The 20,520-nt window shown below is 39.3% G+C and overlaps 1 protein-coding gene across 2 annotated transcripts in view; it reads right to left on the reverse strand.

The window, feature by feature from the left end:
* Window positions 1-19,862, reverse strand: part of NLK (nemo like kinase) — a 119,872-nt gene extending 100,010 nt beyond the window's left edge. For both annotated transcript variants that reach the window (XM_034420766.3, XM_034420767.3), the window contains exon 1: window positions 17,066-19,862. In XM_034420766.3, coding sequence (XP_034276657.1) covers window positions 17,066-17,520 — 455 coding nt within the window. In that variant the 5' untranslated portion in view covers window positions 17,521-19,862. The remainder of the gene's footprint in view (window positions 1-17,065) is intronic.
* Between the last annotated feature and the right edge of the window lie 658 nt (window positions 19,863-20,520).

Here is a 20,520-nt window from a genome sequence, read left to right on the forward strand (position 1 = left end):
GAATCAGGTGTTCACCTTGGGAACAAAGGACAGGTCCAACCGTAAAACTACCCTATCTGGGTGGAACACACACAAGTCCTTCCTCACAGAGAAGGCTGCCAATTCAGACACCCGTCTGGCCAATGTAATGGCCACCAGAAAGGCAACCTTACATTTAAGGAAGCGCAGGCTGACTGATCTCAATGGCTTGAAGGGGGCCCCGGTGAAAGAGTTCAAGACCTTGGACAGTTCCCAGGTAGGGTACCTGTGCACCACCAGGGGACTCAAGTAGGTTACGCCCCTGATGAACCTGCGGACAGTGGGATGCTGGGCAAGAGACTCCAGGGCCGCCACCTGCCTCCAGATGGTATTGGGGGATAGCCCGTTATCTAGTCCTTCCTGGAGAAACTCCAGAATCTGGGCAATCGAAACATTTGTGGGAATCAAGCCTACTCTGGCACACCAGCCACAAAAGACTTTCTAAGTGGCATTATAGATGCTGTTGGTAGAGGGCCTCCTAGAGGCCTGTATTGTCTGAATGACCCTGGAGGAAAAATTGTCCCCTCTCAGGATGCTCCGCTCAAGCACCAGGCGGTCAATTGGAGCCACTGTGGTTCCGGATGGACCAAGGCCCCCTGGTTGAGGGAGATCTTGTCCAGAGGGATCTTCCACTGCCAAGCTACTGACAGGTTGATCAGATCTGCAAACCATAGTCTTCTGGGCCAGTGGGGGGCCAGGAGTAAAATCTCCACTTCCTCCGCCAGCACCTTCCTGATCACCCTTGGAATAAGGGGAAGGGGAAGGAAGGCGTACAGCAGCCCTGGAGGCCACGGACTGCAGAGTGCATCTACCCCTTCTGTTCCCGGTGCTGCAAACCTGACGTAGAACCTGGGTAGCTGGCTGTTGTCTGGGGTGGCAAATAGGTCCACCACCAGGAGGCCAAAGTGGTCCGTCATTTCCCAGAATAGGGACGGATGCTGGCAGCACTCCGCATGGTCGATTGAGGCTCTGTTGAGCCAGTCCGCCTACACATTCGCCACGCCTGAAATATGCTCCACCCTGATGGACAGAAGGTGAGTCTCCACCCAGAGGCCCAGCTGCTCGGGCTCCCACATGAAGGACCTGGAATGCCGCCCCCCCCCCGGCGGTTGATGTGGGCCTTGGTGGCCACATTGTCTGTCAAGACTAGAATATGTCTGCCCGAGACCATCTCCTCGAACCTTCTGAGGGCCAGATGAACTGCCCAGAGTTCTAGCTAGTTTATGTTGTGGCTCCGAACTGCCTGGGTCCACTGCCCCTGAGCCATGAGGGACTGGAGACGAGCCCCCCAACCAAAGAGGCTAGCGTCTGTCGTGACTGTCAGTCGCTCGGGCTCCTTGAACTGGAAGCCTTTGGTGATGGCCCGGGACATCCACCACTTGAAGGCCAGATAACCTCCGGTGGGACATGTACCCCGATTGGTGAGTTGCTCCTGCCGTACCTCTGGTAAGGCAGGAAGAACCATTGTAAAGCTCTGGCGTGCAATTGTGCCCATGGTATGATGGAAATACAGGACACCATCTTGCCCAGGAGCTGTGAGAGAAGGACCACGTGAACTGTACGCTCTCTCTTTATGTAATCTGCCAAGTCCTGTAGGCTGGACTGTCGCTCCTGGGAAGATAGACTTTGCACGCTACAGTGTCTATGACTGCTCCTAAGTGGAGCAGACGATTCGTTGGCGTCAGGTGGCTCTTGCCTACATTTATTGAAAACCCATGGTCCTGGAGTACCTGGATCGTGGTTTGTAGATCCTCCCTCGCCTGAAGGCCAGAGGAGGATTGAATTAAGATATTGTCCAGGTAACACTGGACCCGTACAGGCAGAGTCCAGAGATGTCCTGCTAATGCTGCAAGCAGCTTGGTAAATGCCCTGGGGGTGGATGACAGGCCGAATGGCAGAGCCCTGTATTCTCCATTGTGGTGGAGATAGCATCCAGGAATGGGTTAACTCCGTCTGCTAGCTGCTTGGACTGAGTCTGCCAAAGTTATGATGACACGCCTCCTCCGCTTGTGTCTCCCAACTTTTTGACTCAGTCTCAGCTAAGGACAGACGTGTTTAGAGTTGATCCTTGGATTCCTGGATTCATCCTCACCGCAGACACTGGTTGGAGAAAGACATTCTGGCTGGCTCCCGGTCTCAACCGGTGGAGCCGCTGGACTTTTCCCAGCGTGACAAGCTTTTAGTTCAAGCCCGCTGAAGGCCGCAGATCGGTGGTGAGATTGTGCCAGGAGGCAATTCTGACAGGGGTAAGCGTAAATGAGCTTGCTCAGACGCTGCTACCCCAATTGGGGTCTCCACACCAATCCCTATTCCTGAAGGTCAGGTGGCTAGCCATGGCAGTGTTAGCCAGGATTGGATGGTCAGCTGCCAGTGAGAGCCACCTTAATTTTATCTATCAGCTGTGTGTTGTTACTGGCCTCATTTACCAGCATACCTTACATTGTGTGTCTGACCTTCCACCCTCCCCCTTGTCTCTCATAACTCCCCTGTTCCAGGAAGGATATATGTGTTCCTATTCACCTCCCCTACCGCACCAATCTCTAACCAAATATCAATGCCCTTGTTGATGCTTATCAGATGCATCATTGCCATTAATAGTATCAACAATTTTAGTAAAAAAATTATGCCAAATCTTATATTTTTCATATTTTAAAAATCTATTTTTATGAAATTATATTTTTAGTTTATTTGTAATATACTGGTTAAAGTAATATTTATTAAAATATTTTCATATATTAAATGCTTCAGGATTAATGAACAATCTGAAACTTCATGAAGGCATCAATAAGATGAAGGGTCTTGGAACTCTTGTCCTAGATTAATGTTCTTTACATTCTTCGAAGCTATTAAGTATCCTGCCAACCAAAGGAAAACAGAATATCCTGGCCACCTATGTATATGACATAGTTCCACATACTCCAAAAACGGTCTGTTTGCTGTGGTCCTTCAAAAAGTAAAAATGATAACTGTGGCCTATTTTACTGAGGCTCGTTTTATTTTTATTTTTTTACTTTATTTCCTTTGACTTTCTTTCTCCACTGCTCATTAGTTCCTGAATAATTATTTAAGTCACAGGTTGCTTTGTTTTACTTCCTCTAGCTAACACATCTAATTTACTCTCTAAACCCCCTCCAATTTATTTTTATGATCCTTTGGCCCCAATGTCTGATGTCATGAATTACTGCTATACTAATCATTTTTCCTTAATTCAAAGCAGAAACATTCCAAAGTATCACACCAGCCAGTTATGAGAAGTTCAATTGATTGTTTTTATTTTATTTTTTTGTTTAAAGAACTGCAATTGGCAAATATAATCCTCACCACCATGCAAATTTTCCCTATGAAGAAGTCTAATTTCTTCCTGTCTATTACCTATTTCTCCTCTTTTAACAGCAGTGGTGTCACTTTTCAGTGATAATAAAACCAATGCCACTACCAACTGAAACACAATACCAAGTCACAATTTTTTAATATATTCTCCTGCTTGTCAAAGCTGGAGTTATATATTTCTATGAACATCGGTCACGGATATCCACTCTCTGTGCATTCACCTTTCTTGACATAAACAGCTTTGTTTTTAGAAAAAATGTCTCAGCTCAGGGGACTTTGCAAAATTGATTCTAATTGCTACTTCAGCACACACAAAAGATTTATGATCCCTCCAAAGCAGTGAACAACAGTTTTACAAGGGACTTCAAAGAGATAAAGATTATATACAAAAGACAAGTTATGCTAGAAGGCAAGATTAAGCAATGAAAGGCTTACTTAATGTGTTGGGTGATTCTACCAATATTCCTCTTTACATTTTAGGTACTTTTGTATGGCAAATCCCAATATATGTTGCCATTATTATTCAGTAGCCCAGCAGACCAAAACTGTATTCAGCATTATTTCTCAGACCAAGAAAAAGATTCCCGTTTGATCTATATTAGTGCTAATATTTCTGTAAACACATAAAAATGTTACAAGTAGCATCAAGAACTAATCTACAGCCTTTTTTATCCTCACAATTTGTTTACCTATCCCATTTCCACCGATTAAATAGTGCTTATACTTCTCAAAGGACTTCTGTGCAACATTGTACGTCAAATCAGAAGCACAGCAGTCACATATGATTGTTCAGCAAAAGCTAATAAAAATCTTTTTTTTTTCCTAGTAGAGCTTACAAAACTCTAGGTCTTTTTCATTCACCCCATAAGGCACAATAGATTGCTTATATTCTAAAATACTTTGGGGAGAAACACATACTTGAGGTACCATGGCATCCCAATGGGACTGGCCCGCCCCACCTGTGCCAGCAGGGGACGCATGCTGTGGACTCTGTCAGGGAATTCTGGCCAACAGAGTCCAAGAGAAGAGCCTTCTCTGCCATGCCTCCTGCCCTCTGGAACATCTTGGTACCCCCAGTTGAGGTCTGTTCCCACCCGCCTGACCTCCTGTAAGGGCCTGAAGATGTGGCTCTGCCAGTTGGCTTGGGGCCTCAATGGGGCAGTTTCACATTGGAGGTGGATGATGGACCAATAGAAGATCCCTCTTCCCCCTCTACATAATCTGATCCCTACCTCGCCATCTTTTAGTCATAATTTGTACTTTTAAAATTATAGAGGTAGTCCTCAATTTACGATCATAATTAAGCTCAAAATTTCTGTTGTTAAGTGAGACATTTGTTAAGTGAGTTTTGCCCCATTTTACAACCTTTCATGCCTCATTTGTTAAGTGAATTACTGCAGTTAGTAACAAATTACTAACTGCAGTAATTTATTGCATAAATTAGTAATCTGGTTGTTAAGTGAATCTGGCTTCTCCCTTGACTTTGCTTGTCAGGTCGCAAAAGGTGATTACATGACCTTGGGACACAGCAATGGTCATAAATATGAACCAGTTGCCAATAACCTGAATTTTGATCACATGATCATGGGGATGCTTCAAAGGTTGTAACTTTGAACAGTCACTAAATGAACTGTTGTAAGTTGAGGGCTACTGGTATATGTGTTTGTATGGTTTAGTTGCTTTTACTGTTGTCAAGTTGGTCAGAATTGCCTCTCAGCAAGATGGGTGGTGAACATATTTAATAAATAAGTTTAAAAATATTGCTTTTCTCCACTGTACTGCACACAACTAGACATTCTTCCAATTCAGAAGAAATATCAACAATGCCAAGCCTGCCTAAAACATTCTTAAGTAGCACACTGCATTTTAATTTTCAAATAATGTGGCATTCAGATCCTTGGATGAGATATTGCCGTGGACAAAAAATATACAAGTGATTATGCTTAAAACAATGGGTTATTTGTGGAAAAAGAAATTCACAATGGAAACGGAGTGCAAGATCTAGTTGACACATCCTTTCACCCCTTTAGTTTAAAGTTATTCAAGAGTGTCATGGTCTGATGTCATGTTTAAAGAAAAGTGTCCTTTTAACTTGCTTATTTTATCCTGAGAACAAACTCTTTTTCACTATTTCTGTTTGTTTTATAATCTCATTTTCTATTTTTAAAAAATCCCAAAATAAAGTATTATCAGTCTAAACCACTTTGCCCAAAAAATTAACTCAGAACAGTATGCAGCATGACTGAAACATGTTAAACCACTTGAGTTTAATAGATGAATAATCTACTATGGAAAATTTAGTACATTGCTGAATCAATAATGTGAATTTGCACAAATATTGTTTCCTGTTTTGAACCAAGATGGGAAAACAATTTCCCTTTGCGCTTTGAAAATAAGAGAAGATGCTATGTAACTATGACATTTATGCTAATCCTTAAACTCAGTAGAAAATGCAGAGACATCCCCTAATAACCACTATATTAACATCATGTTGAAGCAGCTTCTTCTTATGGCCCTTTTATATTCCTTACACTAGATTATTATTATATTATATTATTTCAGCAATAATATCTGTATTGATCTTATTTGTACAAGGTCAGGACAATTCTAAATCTCAAAACAAAACACTGAAAATTGTCTAGAGTCCAGCAGTGGCTCCCACAGAACTTGGGCTGAAACAAGTAAAGCCAACAGATCATAAAGCAGCATTGTTAACATAAACTATCTCCAATCAATTCCTACCAAGGTCATGGCAGTTTCTGCGCATGGTAGAAATAGTAGCTGTAGCAATGAGATATCCTAACTAATTTTCTTAGATTTATTGGAAGAATATGAGTGCACTGCATTTCATCACCCAAAAAGTTCTTTTTAAAACCAGCTGTTGATCAGAGTTCCATATTTATGGTAGGGGATGAGGTAATCCAAATGATTCAGTCAAGTACCGTATATTAACAAGGAGACAAATTTAAATAATTTCATGTTAATGTATATTCAGTGCAAATGGTAGAGAAGAAAGACTGTATAAGAATCAACCTAAAAGAAAATAATCCACATCTGAAATATAAATATCTTATGAGAGCTAATTTTGGTTCTCAATAAATTACAATCTGTTCATCTATAACATTTGCTGAGAAGGTCTGAAACAAATATTGGATCACTTCTGTGTGTAATGCCAACATGCAATTACACAGACACAAACAATATTAAGACCTGCAAATGCTATGCAAGAATAAAACAACCAGGTTAGTCATGAGGCTGACCTGTACAAATATTTTCCAAACATTGACTCATTCATGAAGACTTGTTTATAACCCCTGGAATGAAATGTGGAGGTTGGGGAATTAGAAGGATTAAATATAATTTCCTCAATTTTTAAACATTGGAACTAAAAATACATTTGCATAGATATTAACAAATCAATTTATCATCTGTGAATAGAACCAATATAGTTTATACAAATGTGACTGCGATTAAACACTGCACTAAGCCATAATGAGATTTGATTTTGATTTAACTAAACATGTAAACCCAATCAACTGCAATTTATGACAAATCATAGTTAAGTAAACCATGATTTGGCATAAAATGCCAACCCAGTTTCTTTGTATTTGCAAAAAAAGAAAAATACTTTCACATTATTTAATTTAATGTCCTTTATTCATAAACAACAAAATGTTTAAGGCAGATTACAATTAATTCAAATATTCAAATTAATTCAAATATTTGAAAGAACTAACGATTGGAGATTGAAAGTTCCTAGAAATGCCATGGTATTTATGAACTGGGTCCTCATTGAATTATTTTAATGGTTAAGAAGCAGCAATTCCCTCGGGCTATCCACTGAATTCCTTCTAAAATGACATGAAATGAAGACTTTTTCAATGACTTAATCAATATAGGGAAATAATTTACCTACATGAAGCAAGAAGGGAAAATTCACACAGAATTTCTGTATTATTTAAGCAAAAATTTACATATGGACAAGCAATTTCAGTTAGGTCACATTTACAGGAAATAAGCTTTTGGTTTCTCTCTGTATTGAAACCTGAAGAAAGTCAAAACTCGTAAGGCATATAAGTAGGACATTTATTTTGGAACACCAGAATAGCCTCAAAGCAATGTGATAAAAATAATGAGTAATTTTTTTAAAGTTAGGTTCACCTTGCTCACTAGTTTGTCACATGCTCACTAAGGAACTGGATAGGCCCCAGGCATTCCCACAATTTTCCTCCAAGCAACAAACAGATCAAGCTGACACAGTCATTCAGGAAATCACACTGCTTTGGCATTAAATGCTCCAGACAACAAAAGGACTTGCTACATCATCATACAAACATAAGAATGTTCTACATACAGATATTTGGCATAGTTATTTCATTTTGAAATAGTACTTTATAAGCTTGAAATAGTACTTTATATGGTTGAAAGTGTACATTGAGTAATGAAACACAGGTTTACATGCAGCCATGATCTGTGAAAACCTAACTCTCATTCTCTAGAGATCTAAAAGTTTTGGTATATAACTGTCAGATAATATATTTTCTTCAAAGAGTCTCTGCTTTGTTTTCTGTGTTAAAATATAATTACAAGTGTAATAATTACATTTCTACAAAACCATAGTCGCTAGTATTGTTTTCTTTGCTCAACTGATTAACAGAATAACAAAGTCCAAAGGGACTTTGGAGGTCTTCTAGTCCAACCCCCCTGCTCAGGCAGGAAACACTACCATTTCAGACAAATGGTTGTCCAATCTCTTCTTAAAAACCTCCAGTGTTGGAGCATTCACAACTTCAGGAGGCAAATTTTTCCACCAATTAATTGTTCTGTCAGGAAATTTCTCCTTAGTTCTAGGTTGCTTCTCTCCTTGATTAGTTTCCATTCATTGCTTCTTGTCCTACCCTCAGGTGCTTTGGAGAATAGGTTAACCCTCTCTTCTTTGTAGCAGCTCCTGAGATATTGGAACACTGCTGTCATATCACCCCTAGTCGTTCTTTTCATTAAATTAGACATACCCAGTTCTAGCAACTGTTCTTTCTATGTTTTAACCTCCAGTCCCTAATCATCTTTGTTGCTCTTCTCTGTACTCTTTCTAGAGCCTCAACATCTTGTTTACATCGTGGCGACCAAAATTGGTTGCAGTATTCCAAGTGTGACCTTACCAAGGCATTATAAAGTGATACTAACGCTTCACGTGATCTTGATTCTATCCCTCTGTTAATGCAGCCTAGGACTGTGTTGGCTTTTTGATTCATACAATACAATCATTCAGCTCCTCTTTCCTATTCCTGTTTGTTCCTGGCCATATTCACCCAGCTAGATTTGTGCCTAAGACTGGACTAAAATTCATGGTCTCATAGTGTCAAGGCTAATCCTTAACCACTACTTTACATCAAACTGGCTCTCAGAATCCTGCCTTCAAGTCAGTTTTGGCTCCTAGTGACTGCTCCCTGCAGTGGTGGGTTTCAACCAGTGTTACCATCGGTTCGCTTCATGCACGCGCTCCGCGCAATTAAGGAACAGCTGAGACGCAGCAATCCGCTCTGCCATGCCTTTCAGCTGGGCTAAAAATGACCGAATATAAGGTATGTATAACCCAGGGGCAGGCGGGATGGCCAAACCAACTGTCAGAGAGAACCGGTTCGCTCTCACCTCATCAACTCCGCTACCGGCTCGCACGAACTGGGGAGAACCAGTAGCAACCCACCACTGCTCCCTGCACTTGTTTTGGCAGCAGTATTCAGGAATGGTTAACCATTGCCTTTTTTCTAAGAGTGAGAAAAGTGACCAACCCAAGATCACTCAACTGGCTTTGTGACCAACAAAGAACTAGATCTCACCATTTGGTGATTTCTAGTCTTGATGCTTTAATCACTACACCAAATTGACACTTTGCTACTGAAAACCAGAGCAAATAATCTATATTTCTTTTAAACCTTAAACAGTAGAAAATTCAAAAATGATTCAGAAGGGAAATGAGCAAGCAGTGGGCTTTTTAAACCAAGCAGTTCTGGTGTTTAAAAAAAAGATACTTTACCAAAAAGATGCTTTCATACAGCATTCCCATAGCATTTTTATGCTTAAATAACTGAAATGTGGTATCACATCCTCCACGAGAATCTTAACTAGGCCAGTGAATAATGGAATCTGCTGTGGAATCAAGTATCTATTGAAAATATTAATCAGAAACAGACAACATATATAACTCGAAATATTGGTAAATGAAAACCTCAGCCATGTAAATAGTGAGGGATGCTGAAAGCTGCATTTCATCAACATGTGGAGGGTCTTAGTTGACTGTCTCTAGTAAAACAGAATTCAAAAACTTTTATCTTAACTTAATTTAGAAAGTGAGTGTTTAGTTCTTTTCAGATAAGCCAAACAAGCATTATGTAACTTTTCCAGCACTTTTTGTTTCTTTTAACACTTTTTAGAATTATTGCATTTTAAATGATTCATGTAGTAGGGACTATCTACAATTAGTTGCAATTTATTGCAGCCAATATGAAATAGCAAGGAAGCATAAAAAAAAACAAGAGGTAGTAAATTTGAGCTAATGTACTGTATTTCTGACATCTTAAACAGAGAAAAGACAAACTAAACCTAGTCAAAACAAGTTTTTTTTTTCCAATTCAGTAGCGGTAGGATATTCAATCCTTGAAAAACCCATTGATTCCATTAAATACGTACACTACCTATGCTAGAAGACCTTTCTAAAGAACCCATCATTTTACCAATACTAATTGGGAAAAAAGACAAGCTGGCCTAATTTGATAGGAATGAACATTCTGCTCTGGGGTCAGCTTCAACTGCAACTACATTTCTCACACATAGCTGATTTTCTAGCACAGAGAATATTAAAACCATAGGCATGCTTTATCTTACTATAGCACATAAGTTTCAAAACTGAAATCCGGTCAAAGTGTTGTGTCTCTCAAAAAGTTTAAAGAATGACAAGTTTAAAATTAGAATTTTATTTTTAAACTTGTAGAATATTATGAAAAGGAAAGGATAAGGAATGTAGATACTGCCATTCACTTCACTGAAATAGACTCCTTTTGTAGGACTTAAACACGAATTTTTGTGCATAAAGTATGTGCCTCTGAAACAGTAATATATGCATATTAAATACTCATTTGCACTTGCTCTGCTGGTATAAGAACATGTAAAGAGGGTTAACTCTAACATATGAATGTTTTACTAAGGATTAAATTTTAGCAGTAAAAAATCCAGAAGTGTTAGATATTATGTTCAGTTTTAAACTATGGTTTAGAAAGATAGGTTATGCAAATATTTGCTTTATACTGTTTCAGTATTTTTAATAGAAAAGTAGGATAATACCTTCTAAATCATTTTTAAAATAAATTGAATTGGAAATATATTCAAGATATTAAATGTCTAATATTAAATAGTTCTTCTATTTTATCTATTATTTTCCTAAATAACAGATTTAGAAAACAAATAAATTTATTTTTAATTTTTTAATTAAATTTATGGCTGCTCAACTAAACGTGGTGAGACAGTATACAACAAAAACGTAACTTAAAAAAAAACCACATGTAAAAACATATACAATATATAAACATGTATACATTGTAGAATAATAAAATGGTGATCAGCACCATAATTTTAAAAAAAGAACAATCATAAGGGAACTCCACTCAACTAGCTCCAAACACCTGGGGAAAACGAAGTCTTATCCGCAGAGTCGTGGACTGTTATATATCCAGAGTAGAGGGTAGAGATTGTTCCAGAGAACAGGGGCAGCCATTCAAAAAGCATACTTCTTAGGTCCTATAAGTGACAAGATCTAAAAAAAGGAGACCAGGAACATTCCTTCCTTGTGAGAACTAGTGGGGCAGATAGATGTTCTTGGGCTAAGGTAGTTCCAAGTAACCGAGTCCTATTTTCTGTAGGGTTTTAAAGGTGATAATCAGCATCTTGAGTTGCACCCAAAGCCTACTAAAAGTTAGTGCGGCTTGTGGAATTAATTACCCATGCTGCTGCATTCTGGACCAATTGATGCTTCCAGAATGGTCTTCAGTGGCAGCCACACATACTGCATGTTGCAGAGTCCAACTGGGAAGTGACTAAGGCATGAGTCTTGATCATGAGCAGGGCCTCACATCCCAGGAATCAGCACAACTAGGGAACAAGATGCTATGGAAAGGCCCCCCTGGCCACTGCTGCCACCCGTTCTTTGAATCAAGAAAAAACCCAGACTGTGTACTTCAGGTCTGAAAGGCATAGGTCCATTCATCAAGGACCAAATATAAAAATACCATTTGCAACTTTCTTTGCTGACTTCCCACAAAGTCAAGGGAGAAGCTAGCAAGAAATCACAAATGGTGATCATGTGAGGTCTTTGCTTAATGAGTTGTGGTGCTTTGATTAATAGTGGTAACTGGGAGTGCCAGAATTGTCATTGCTAGGTGGCACAGTCACAGGATGTCCCCCTCCACGACCACATTGCTTAGCAACAATAATTCCAGTCCTAATTTCCATTGTTAACTAAGGAATATCCTTATTGGGCTAGATGATTGAAAAGTTTAGTTTATGAGGTTTCTAAAAGTAAATCAAAGCAAGTCCTACCAAAGAATTAGCCTCTAATGTGCTATTATCAAAGTGCATCTCAGGGGTAAGAAATCTGCTCAAACTTCTGCTTGTTGTGACCTGGCTACAAACTGTAATAGTCAATCCTTTTAAAAGGTTGCTTTCTCCGTCAGAAGGCAATTCTCTAGTATTATCAGGAACATTAGACTCTTCAGAAAACATGTATATTCCAAGGTTTCTTAGTGCTGAGCAATATGGAGCAGTAGTGTCCCCGTTGCACAATACTTTAACTGTTTTGCTATTCCTGAGAATAAAAAAGTTTATTAATCACAGCAGAATCCAAAGAAAACTGGCTCTTCAGCAACCAAGATAATAGCATACTGAAAACAATTCCACTTCAATGATTTCTTAGAAGGATTTCACAAATGCTACAGGTATTTTCATGTATTCCAAATTCCTGAAGTTCTTCTTAATAGACATTATTAAACATAGTTTTTTAAAAAATTTTTTAGAATTTTAGAATTATGAATATCACCCTGCTTCATTTTAAGAAAGAGATTCCATGGTAGGATTTGCAATCAATGAAACCTCAAGTAAATTGGTATAGACTTTAATTTAATTACTATTAATATTCCTATTCTTATACCAAGAAAGTTCTCCATTTTTTAGTATGGAGTCCCTGTGGATTTTACTCTGGTAGTCATTGCCGACTATAGGGGGTGGTGCTCACCTCCATTTCAAGATCATTGAGCCAGATTGTCCTAAAACATTTTCATTGTCATGTGACATCATAAAGTGCTGTTATCTTCCCACCAAAGTAGTACCTATTTATCTACTTGCATTTGCATGCTTTCAAACTGCTAGGTGGGCAGAAGCTGGGATGAGGACAGAAGCTCACCCCAAAACTGCACCTGCCTTTTTGTTTTAGCGTATTCTGAAACACACAAAGTGAAACTGATCTATACTACTGTAAACAAGTGGACATTTTTCATACTGTATACAACTACAGTATTCAGTTTATCATTATTTCCCCAACAATCAGATTCGGCCAAAAGGAAAGCAATATTGCCTGTAATAGCAAAACCAAGAGAATACTCTGGAAATGCAATCAGTTGACCAGCAAGGGTCAACTATATGTGAAGAACTGCCAAAAAATCATGCTGTAACAGCTTAAGACTGATGCACTACATCAGTGAACTGGAAAAACAGTGTGCAACAAAAGATTCAATATTAACACTAGCCACTCAACTACAGCACAGAAGACTACAGTGGGAGTGCCAACACTAATCTTACCCAGGGAGTCTTCAAAATGGGAATCTTTCTTATTGCTTTTGAGAATGTAAAAAAATGGCAGCAATCTTTTTTCAAATTTTTACTTTACTTTACTTTAATTTAATTTTAACCTTTTTCAAAGGTCATTGAAACAAACTAAGCATTAGTATTTGAAATTTTTTAGCCTCCTTAATATAAGCATTTAATATAAGCATTTAAACAAAAGCAAGCGCTCACATCACAGCAGTGTATAATTCTGTAATTATCTCAAACTATTCAATAATGTCATACAAATATAAACATTACATGGAAGTAATATTTCAGAACAAGCACTCAATAATTCAGGTTTCTTTTCCTACATGCTCCATTAAAGGATAATGGAAAGTCCACAGGCATCATTATGAATACTTTTCAATGGATCTTAACAAGCAACACTTATATATAGCCCTATGATTTCCAACGTTGGAAGCAATATATAACCACCATGACTAATAATCACTGATAACTCTAAATTCATGGAAGATAATATTATGGTCTACAACAGCAAGATTGTTGGTGTTGAGTATGCTGCCTTGAACTGCTGAATGAAAAGCAAGATATAAGACTATTCAATAAATAATAAAATTTAAAACTGTGACTATCTGAACAATCTAATTTAATTTAAAATTCAATTTAACAACAGATAAAATCACAACAGAGTTCAGGATAGTTTCCTATACATTATCTCAGTAAAATTATATTCAACTCCACAGAAACATACTATTTTCTGAAGGAGATTTAGCCTGTATTTATGCCACTGTACAAATATTCTAATACTGAAAAAGTAACTTTTATAAGTTGCTTAATAAAGTGAAAATGAAAAGTATTATACTTGCCATGGTTGAATTTTAAGAAACTTGTGGCACTTTAAAAAACAAAAACCTCAGACTCATTTTACAAGCTTTCAGTCCCTTACTTACTTCAAAGATGCACCGCACATCTTTGTTAGAGATATAAAACCAATCCTGAGCACAAAGTCCAATTCTCACGGAGGTGGTAAAATGTTCGCCAGAGTTTTACCATCTCAGACTGCAATTGAGGTCTCACATGACTGAATGGTAAATGTCACAAAGAACAATCCTGAACCTACTTGCAAATATGTCATTTCTCTAAATGTAGAGCTAATTCTTTCAACATTTAAGTTCTGAGTTTGTTTTTTAAAGAGGAGACACGGTATTCTTCAAACTAAAAAGAGCAGTCTTTGTTTATATGTGACTTTGGCAAAATAAATATAATAAATCTGGATTATATGGAGCAAAAGAAAATTTTCTATATTTACCTATTTTGATGGCCAAAGATCAAGCAAACAAAGTGGTAGAATGATCATTAAAATAGATCTATCTGATGAAGTGGACATGATGCATGAAAGCACATGTGACAATAAATGTGTTAGTCTTTAAAAAGCCACAAGACTCTTTATGTTGTCTTTGCCACAATAGGGTTTGCAGAGATATCTCTCTAGTAACCTCTCAAAACTTTTATAATTAAAAATGTTGTATTTTCTGAGTAGTAATTCTTAAAATCATATTTTAAATTAACAGCTTTATATATATTATTGTATTTAAGTTTTTAAAAGCTGTTGAATTTGTATCCTAATAAATTCATTTTGCTAAAGTATTCTTATTGTGAATATATAACATATCAATCATTTTAAATTGCTATCTAGCAAGCCAAACCATGATTAAAAATAATACAAGCATCTTTTTCAACAGAGAAAAACTAAAACAGAGAAGACTTAGAAAACTAAAATATATAAAATTTACCAAAGTTCACTTTCACAGCATTTAGTAAACATTATAGATCTGAGGGCAGCATAAAATAAATCAAATAAGTATAAATCCTGGAAGAAAGTGACAATCTATTTTAATTTTAAAATTCTCTCTTAATTTCAGAAGGCTATATGCAGCAAAGCAAATACATTTAACAAAATTTTCATTTGTGATGTGGGAAAATTCACAAATTGTAATGTAAAGCAAAGCATATATTTAAGGTTTTTAAATGATGAAACCTGTTTAAGCAATATATTTGCATATTTTCAGTCACCAATCTAATCTAAAACCAACTGTGCTTTAGCTGTCAAAACCACTCTGTTCCAAAGCACTCAATTACAATACATATTAATCCAGTGAATCACAGCATTAATATATGCAATGGTTTTAGTTCAGCACTGTCATAGCATGACAGCTAAAGCAAGCAAAGCATTCCTTAAAGGACAAAAGGCAAATTTTGCTGAATCAAGAATTGTTATTCTGGTGGTATCAGAATACAAAATAAAAAAGCATAGCTTTTTTGGGATCACTTTAATGGGCCACTGAAAAGCTCTTCAGCTGTCTAATTTCTGATTCTGTTTTAAATAAAAATGAACATTTATTCATGCACATATGGCTTCATGTCTCAATATAGGAAAACAAGTTATAAATATGGATTCCTATAAAAGATAAAAAGCAAACGTATTTTATAAAAATCTAAACGGCTTTTTGGTTAATACTTGGTATAAAAGCAAAACGTGAGGGAAGTGACATAAGTAACTTTTTTTCTTTAAAACATATATCCACTATGAGACGTAGACCAAGCAGGGAACTATTAAATCCTGAAATTCATATAAAGGTGGTATGTATATATGTATGTATGTATGTATGAATGAATAAATAAATAAATAAATAAATAATTTCCTTTCACAGAGTGCATGCAGATTGTACCATGGTGACAGGATCATATCCAACTAAAACAAGATGGAAAAATCCATTGGGTGAGGCATAAAGTACTGAGATCACAAATTAAGATTATACATTATGTGCTATTGCAGTGGAAATGCAGGCTCAAATCACCTGCCAAGACCAAAGTCCAAAATAAATTGTTTCCAATGCCTCAGCCAGTTATTAAATAAATAAAGAAATAAAGAAATAAATTCAGCTGTTTTTTTATTTATAATTAAAAATAGATGGATGGAATGCTAATTTTTCTATGGTAAAAGCTGCAGTAATAATATATAGCCTGATTTTATAAAGCAACATAGACTTTTCTAAAATAAAATGTTCTGAAAAAAATATAACCATGCAGCATTCAACTTGAAGTAATGTTGCAAGGTAAACAGTAATCTTATATATTTCCAAACACCCTCATAGATATCCATAACATGCCATGACGACTTCAAAATGATAACTCTTGCATGATACATAATTAGGCAAGTAACTAAGTTATGAACTATCTTGATATGTGATAGACACAGTATGTTAAATCATATTATTTGTGTAATGACATCATTATACATTTGTCATCATCCCCCCTCCCCCCATAAATGTATTTTGCTTCAATAAACTATATGCCACCAAATTCGGTGGGACTTCTATATAAATTTAAGACTCAAAAGATGAAACTATTAAGCTAAAGTTATAGTACTGAAAAAGTTTGGGAAAGTCAACTTCCAAGCACAGAGACATGGGTAACATGCTCCTGGAAGGATAAAAAACATCAGTTTCCACTTTGGAATGATTGCAACCTTCAAACTGGAAAAATGTTTAGGGACCTCCTTGCAAAAATACAGGTCAATTAAAAACAGTTCAATCCTTATAGGTGCCAATATTGGGGCACAACCCAAAGTAAAAATTACCAATCAAAACATCACAAAATTTGTCATTTTGGTGTAATGAATTTGCATTCCTTAAATTGTTTTTAAAATATTAAAGATAAATTTGAACTAAAGTCCTCTATATCACATCCCTTAGCTAGCCTTTTAATACAACAGGTCTGCAAGGGAACTTGTTGAAAAATCCTCGAGCACTCCAGCCTGAATTACAATGTGTTATACTGTGGCTTAGAAACCACTAGAGTACAAGACTTCACTCCCTTTACTCACCAGACAACACCAAAGGCTCCATATCCAATAGGCCTGTCTGGTTCAATATCCAGTTGTTGCTGTGAATGATGAGTATGCTGATGATGGTGCGCTTTAACTGCAGCAGCTGCTGCAGCTTGTACCTGAGCTGGGGCTGCTGCTGCCGGTCCAGGTGCTTGACCTGGTGCCGGGGATGGAAAATATGGCTGCTGCTGCCCCGGATTTAACATGGCGGCAGCAGCTGCTGCTGCTGCAGCTGCCGCCGCTGAAGAACTATGTTGCTGTACAGGATGTACTGCGGCTGCAGAACCCGGGTGCAAGTGGTGTTGAGAATGGTGATGGTGATGGAGATGAGGAGGGGGAAGGTGAGGAAGGTGATGGTGGTGATGGTGGTGGTGACCTGCTGCTGCTGCAGATGTACCGCCATTGTAAGCCGCCATCATTTTTGCGCTGACTGTAGCACTACAAAGAGACATTCAAGATGATGCCCTCTGATTGGATAACAACTGGGTCAAGCTGTCATTTGGCCACAAAAATGAAGTTTACTACACTTTCCTAAACAAGTTGCCCACCTTCAAAAACATGGAGCTCAACAGGCCTTTATGTCTTCATCAATCTGAGAAAATGGAGGCTTGTATATGTGCGTATGAGCATGCAATAAACCCCCTTCCCCCAAGATGGCTGGTGCAGTTGGTACTAAAATGCCATACCTCCTCCACTTCAACTGGGCCAGTCTTGAAATTTCAACTCAATCCCCCTCCCCTCCAGAAAAAGGATGCAAATTCACCCCCCTAAAAAATGTTAGGAGTACTGACAAACCCACCCCTTCCATTCCCACATCCTTTTCATTTATCTTGTCAAAACATGTAGGATGCTGAAGGCCTTCTACACCTTTCCTCCTTTCTGCTCTGGATATACATCCATCTACCTTTTATATTAAATTTGGAAATACATGAACAACTTCCAAAGAGTTGAACAGGTCAAGAGACATCAAGTTAGCGGAAATGAAAGTTTCCAAAATTAATAAGGGGAAGAAAATTAGGAAAGAATGGAAGAATAGGATTGACAATTAAAAATGGAGGGGGGAAACAGAACAAAGGAAATAAACTGAAGATTTAAAATTTGGAAGCTAAATAAGGCAATTTAAATCATCAATAAAGAACATAAGGTTGCAAGAAGTTGAAAGAGAAGATTAAAGGAAAAGCTAGTGGCAGAAAATAGAACAGTGAAAGAACAAGCAAGAAAACAAAACTGCAAAAAGGAATGTGAAGCAATCAGGTAAAAGTGTGATTTTTAAAAAAATATTGTAAAGAATAAAGAACATAAAGGGAAAAGAAGGAAACTATAGAAAAACAAGGAAAATGGATTTGAAATGAATGGATTTAAAGTATTTAAAAGTAATAGAATGAAGTGGCAAGAAAGGAAGCCAAATTCTACAAGACAAACACCTTTTAAAAGTGAGAAGAAATAAATATAGGTAAAAACTGTTAAGCAGTTGAAAAAAAGATGGAAAATGTCAAAGTAAAAAAGCAAGAAACAGAACACTTTAAAAAGGAGAAAACATTAAAGGGTGCAAAAATATAAGAGGAAATAATTTCTTGCTTTAAGAAAAAAGTTTGGGAAGCAAAAGCATAGATACAGACAGTGTACTAAACAATGAACAGCATACTTAATGGTTGAAAAGACAAACTTTTTTTTAAAGCCAAGCGAAAGCCTGCTGTGAGAGTATGTGTAAAAAACAGGCAATAAATAATCAAAATGGGAAACAGAAGTGGAGGAAAAGAAAAACTGCGGTCTTGAATTAAAGGTGAAGACGACCGATAAGAAGAGGAAAAAAAGGCAAGGGGAGTTGAAATTTTTTCTGAAAAATCTAGAGGAGGATTTGAAGTGCAGGAGAAACTCTTGTACGTTTAAAGGGTTGGAAGAGTAGCATGAAAACTGGAAGAGAGAATGAATGGAAAGCGAAGGAGGGCGGCAAAGAGAGAAGAAAAGAAACTGACAGCGCTAAGGGGGGGAAGGGAAAAAAAAAAACCAAACAGGTGACAGAAAGGAAGGAATGGGATGATGGACGAGACGGAGGAAGGGGCGACAAGAAAAGCCAGCAGCAGAAAGAGGAAGCACCCAGGGACGCTCTTGAGACTCCTCAGCCCACTCACCCAGTCCCTCCCCCCGAGCCTTTTTCTAGACCCGTCTCCCTTTGGCTAGGTGGGCGCTCTTGCCTGACAGCCTGACCCAGTGCTTGGAGAGAGAAGGGGGGGGGGGGAAGGCGAGGCGAGCGCAGGGGGGGGGGGTTGGCGGGGAGGGGAGCGGGTGGGGGGGGGCCGCGGGAGAGGCGGTCGGTTGAAGTAGCAGCGCGTTGCCTTCGTCACCGGTGGCGTCTACAGACCCCCCCCACGGCGGAGAAGCCACAGGCGGGATGAGGATGGAGATGGAGGAGGGAAGAAAAGGGCGGGGGATGCGGGCGCGGGGGAAGCGCCTCAGCTGGGTCCCTCCTGAGGGGGGCGCGGGAGGGATGAGGAGAGAGGCGGGCGGGCGGGCGGGCGGGGGGTCACTCAGGGCCCACAGCGCCGCCCCACGTAGTCGCAGACGGCGCCCCCCCCACGCCTCCTCCACTGGCAGCCGTGGCCGCCTCCTCGTCTTCCTCCGTCGTCCCTTCGGGCCGCCGGACCGGCCGCCGCGACTCCTCGTCGCCGCCACCTCCTTCTCCTCACGGGAGCCCCAGAGCGGAGCGTAGAGCGAAAGAGCGGCGGGGACGCGCATGCGCGCGCCCCGCCGCCCTTCGCTTAACTCCCCCCCCTCTTCGCCTTTCCCATCAGTCGGACGGCGCGCGCGCGGCATTCGCGCTTCGGGCGCGCGCGCGCATCCTCCCCACCTCTGCCCTTCCAACCAATAGGAAGCATCGCTCGGAAGGCTGCGCCGGAGCCGTCTCGTCCAATCCCAAAGAAGCGGTTCAACCCCACACAGCGGGGACTCGGCTTCGACGGCTCTCAGTGCACGAAAAGGATCAAAGGCGAGGGGTGGGGAAAAGAGCCTCCGCCTTGCAGCCAATGAAAGGCGTCCTTCTCCGTTCTCGGTCCCACCCTCCACGTTCTTTTTGCCAACGAGACCCCGCGAGACTCTCTCACCTCACGCAACCCTCACCTAGATTTTGAGTCCGCGGAATGCAAAAGGAGAAAATGGGCGGGCTGCCTAAGATTGATTGGTTGGTCCCGCCTCGATTTGAAGGTTTATAACCAATCAGAATATAGAGACTATGTGGCCGAGACCAATAGGGGCTCGGAAATATTTTATTTTATTTTAATGTCTCGGGCACCAAAGGTCGAGCCCTTGCCACGGGTTTCATTTTAAAGGGACCAAGAATTAAATACTTAATAAGGGAGCGCCTCTATGTGACCCTGAGTCTAGCCAATCACAGGAATAAGAGGCGGGGTTAGCTGAGGACATTGCCGCCACGGTGAGAAAAGCGGAGCTGGGAT

The sequence above is a fragment of the Pantherophis guttatus genome, chromosome 1 (genome assembly GCF_059756535.1).
Source record: "Pantherophis guttatus breed Tessera chromosome 1, ASM5975653v1, whole genome shotgun sequence".
NCBI classification, from domain to species: domain Eukaryota; kingdom Metazoa; phylum Chordata; class Lepidosauria; order Squamata; family Colubridae; genus Pantherophis; species Pantherophis guttatus.